This window comes from Nannospalax galili, unplaced genomic scaffold (genome assembly GCF_000622305.1).
Source record: "Nannospalax galili isolate Female #2095 unplaced genomic scaffold, S.galili_v1.0 scaffold426, whole genome shotgun sequence".
Classification (NCBI taxonomy): domain Eukaryota; kingdom Metazoa; phylum Chordata; class Mammalia; order Rodentia; family Spalacidae; genus Nannospalax; species Nannospalax galili.
Window position 1 is genome coordinate 1,340,584 of NW_008354494.1, and position 4,123 is coordinate 1,344,706.

Below are 4,123 nucleotides of genomic sequence, written 5' to 3' on the forward strand. Positions count from 1 at the left end.
TTATTATTTTTATTTTATGTGTACGTGTGTATTGCCTGCATGTAGGTAAGTGCACCCATGTCATGCAATCCCTGCAGAGGACAGAAGAGCCTGTGGGATCCCCTGGAACTTGAGTTATGGATAGCTGCCATGTGGGTGCTGGGATTCGAACCCTGGTCTTCTGCAAGAACAACCAGTATTCTTAACCGCTGAGCCATCTCTCCAGCCCCCTAGAATTAAATCTTTAGAGTGTGTAATAGTTGGTGATCCCTGACCTCAGGGGAGGTGCTGGAGGGGTGCTGCCCAGAGCACTGAGCCTAGCTCATGTTGCCCTGCATGCACTGGAAGAGTGAACTCCCTACACTCAGCCCGTCCATTTATAGTCTCTGGATTCCTCTCCATGCAGAATCCGAAGAACTCAGTCAGGAAATTTCAACACCGATGTACCAGGGATGGCTGAGTTTCGACGAGGTGGACTCCGGGCAACTGCAGGGCCAAGACTTTCTAGGACCAGGGACGCCAAGGGACAGAAATGGTAAGGCTCTATCCAGCCTGTCTGTAAAGAGCTGTATTGAAATCCTGGCCACAAGTTCAGCGGAGGCAGGGCTGGGTGTGCACAGCCTCAGCCCTTCTTGCAGAGCCTTCAGCCTGTCGGCTTCACTTGGCACAACATGGCCTATACTCACAAGCCCTGAGGTAAAGCACAAGGCTCTTGACGGGGGCAGGTTCTGGGGACAGGAAGGCTGTATTAGTTACTTTTCTAGCTGTTGCAACAAAAATACCTAACCAACACAACTTAAGGAAGGAAGGGTTTATTTTGGCTCCCAGTTTGAGGATTCAGTCACTCATCATGTGGAAGGCATGGCAGCGGGAGCTTGATGTGACTGCTCACATGTGTCCTGGGTCAGGAAGCCGAGTGTTGAATGGTGGTGCTCAGCTCACTTCCCCCTTTTTATCCAGTCTCAAGACCCCAGCTCATGGACTTGCTGCCCAAATTAAAGGTGGGTCTTTTCACTTCAGTTCACCCAATTAGAAATTCTCTCACTGACATCCCCAGAACTTTGTCTTCTATTTGTAGATCCTGTCAGGTTGCCAGTGTTCACCATCACAAGGCCTGTCAATGGCTCTGCATGGCTGTACTACATTCTCAGCCATGCCTTTCATGCTGGATTGAGATGCTCTTGTGCAGCCATTGGGAGCAGATCCTAGGATCCCAGGCCTGGGTTGCAGTCTCTGCCTAACCACTTCCTGCCTGTAAGCTCTAAGCTGTTATATAGCTTCTGTTCCTCCATTTGTAAAATGGGGACTGAAAACAAGTATGTTATTAAAGTTTTTATGGTACTTGAATAACCTGCTGTACATCTAACCCAAGGATCAGCCATCTGCCAATCAAGGGTCAGCACCCTCATGTCTCTGGGGGAAAGATAGCATGGTCTTTTACTTGCCTCTGGGTTGGTACCCTCCTTCCACAGGCTCTTGGTGGGGCAGGCTGCACCTGCCAATATCCCCCACACCTGCACTGTAGCAAACTGCACTGAAGAATGGTAACTAAAGGGTCTGCCGAGACCTGAGTGGCACTGGCATCAAAGTGGTGAGCTCCGCATAACAGTCCCCATCATGCCTTAATAAACACATATAAAATACCCAATCTGTGTAAACATTTCCCTAGTGAACCTAGTGAACACCCTCCTATTTCTTTTCTTCAGCTCTCCCTGTTCTGGGCGATCACCTCTCACAAACCTGCATAAACAAATCCTTATGTTTTAGCGAAACCCCTTTCCATATCAGTAAGTCCCTATAACCAGCACCTCCAGCACAGGGTCTTCCCAGATCTACCCTTGTGCTGAATATCTCCCACACCTTTATTATATTTTACTCAAGGATCCAAAGAGGCCAGTGTTGATCCTTCTAGTCACAAATGTCAATTTTCAGGAAATATTGGCCTTTAGGGGCTATAGGGAATCCAAAGATCACAGGCCAATTCAGAGCCAAAGAAAGCTTATCTTCTGTATATTCCATAATTATTTATTCTAATTTGCCTAACAGTTTTCTTAATATAGGCATTTTGTTTCTGGGTTTTGTAAGATGAAACAATAAAGCTACAGTAAGCTCTAGTGAGTCACCTTCATTCCAAGTCTAGCTGTTTCTTTAAGGATTGCTTCTAGATGGGGAATCCTTGCGTTGGGATGGAAGAATTTTTCTAAGACCAGGAGGTGTTTTCCTGGTGCATATGCAGTCTGCCTGACTCTTCGGGGCATGGGGTAACCAATGTCAGAAACTTGCTCTAACAAAGGGAAAACCTGCAATTCCAGCCACATGGATGCTGTGTTGGGATGTCTAGATGCATTGTTGTCCATTACAGTGGTAGATAAAGGGAAGGAGAATGGGGGCAGTCTGGTGAGCTTTCTGTCTTTACCTTAACAGTGCCTGTGGTAACAAAACCAAACTTAGAAAAAAACAGTTACTGTCCTGAGGAGAAATTTGTATGATTATATGCTAATGCCCTCTGACATGAAATCTGTAGATATGTAAGGCACAATCTTTTTTTTTTTCTTGAGAAAGGTTGCTACTGATATTCTTGTGGGGAGAGTACATATTTTTTGAAACTTCCCAGCCTCCATCTTTTTCCAGTGAAAATTGTTGTTTTTAATATAATATTTGGTAGCATTTACATTAATTTCAGATTCTGGAAAAACAAATTTTATTGTCTCAGTTCCCCAGGTAAGGTCTTCAGTGAGACCTGTATCTCCTATAACATGCTGTACAGTCTTTTGTCACTACAGCCTTACCAGAATTAAGCAGTTTAAGTTTTTCTGTTTAATTTGCTCTACTTTTATAGCCCTCCAAAAGATTACAGTTTTTTTTAGTTTAATTTTCAGGTTTGTTATTTTAGTTTGTTTTTTGAGACAGGGTCTTCCTGTAGCCCTAGCTGGCCTGGAACTCACTATGTAGACAAGGCTAGCCTTGAACTCATAGAGATCCATTTACCTGCCTTTGTCTTCTGAGTGCTGGGATTAAAGGCATTTTAGTTTGTAAATTTTCTGTATTTGTGGTCAGTTTTATTTAATTAATATCTTTATAGAGTTCTTTCTACTCTCTGAATGTTAAACCAAGTCTGATAGCTATGGCACAATCTCCTTGAACTTCATTGGAATTTACTTTTCTTAGTGATTCTTTGATAAATGAAAGTTTTATATTTCTGTATAATGAGGTTCATCAGCTTCTCCTTTGTTTTTGTTTGGGGGACACAGTCTAGCCAGATAGCCAGGCTTGGCAGAATATGCAAGGTACCTTCCCTGTTCTCTCTGGATGGTTTTCTAAAGCATGCTCAGCCATGGCCCTGGCAGAGGGTCTGCGAGATCCTGTCTCTGAGAAAAGATGAGGAGAGGCTGGGTCTGATATTATAGGGACAAGAAGGCTGGGGCGATGGGAGATGTACCAAAGAGTACATAGGAAAATATCTGAAGATGAGGACCAGCACCTGGATTCCCTCAAAAGGTCCATGGGACAGAGGCTTTCAATTATCTCGGAAGTACTTACTTCCCACCTAAAGAACAAAAATGTCCCTCTGATACATGGGATCTGCCTGTCTCTACTCCCCCTCCTCTGGCACACTAGGGTTGCAGGTGTGTGCCACCACACTGGACTTTTACATGGTGTACCCAAGAGACAGATCAGGTTCTGAAAATCATTTAGGGGGCTAGAGGGATGGCTTAATGTAGTGGTTAAGAGCACTGGCTGCTCTTTTAGAGGAACCAGTTCCAGGGAATTCAACACCCTCTTCTGGTCTCCTTGGGCACTGCATGACACAGGTATGTTTATATACAGAAGACAAAAAAAGTTTCTGAGAAAAAAATTTCTGCTTGTTAGTGGTGCAGTGGACCCTCTGTATACAGGGTGGATCGGCCTACAATGGTTACATAATATTTTCTGAATCTGCAGACTTTTTTCTTTTCCTTGTCGTTATTTCCTACCAATGAAATGTAACAACTGTTTACATGGCATTTGCATTGCCTGAGATACTGTAAGATGGCTATGATTTAAAGTACTTGGGATGATGCCTGTGGGTTATTTGTAAATATTTGGGGCTTGAACATCCTAGAATCCATCCTCCATGGATACCGGGGGTGGGGGTGGGGGTGGG

At 44.3% G+C, this 4,123-nt stretch overlaps 1 protein-coding gene across 13 annotated transcripts in view; it reads left to right on the forward strand.

Annotated features, from left to right (window-relative positions):
• Positions 1 to 4,123, forward strand: part of Ppfibp2 (PPFIA binding protein 2) — a 180,353-nt gene that overhangs the window by 146,148 nt on the left and 30,082 nt on the right. For all 13 annotated transcript variants that reach the window (XR_003846866.1, XM_029555283.1, XM_029555276.1 and 10 more), the window contains one exon: positions 386 to 514. Coding sequence is in view for 12 of the 13 variants with exons in the window: in XM_029555283.1 (XP_029411143.1) it covers positions 386 to 514 (129 nt within the window). In the remaining variant the exon portion in view is untranslated. The remainder of the gene's footprint in view (positions 1 to 385; positions 515 to 4,123) is intronic.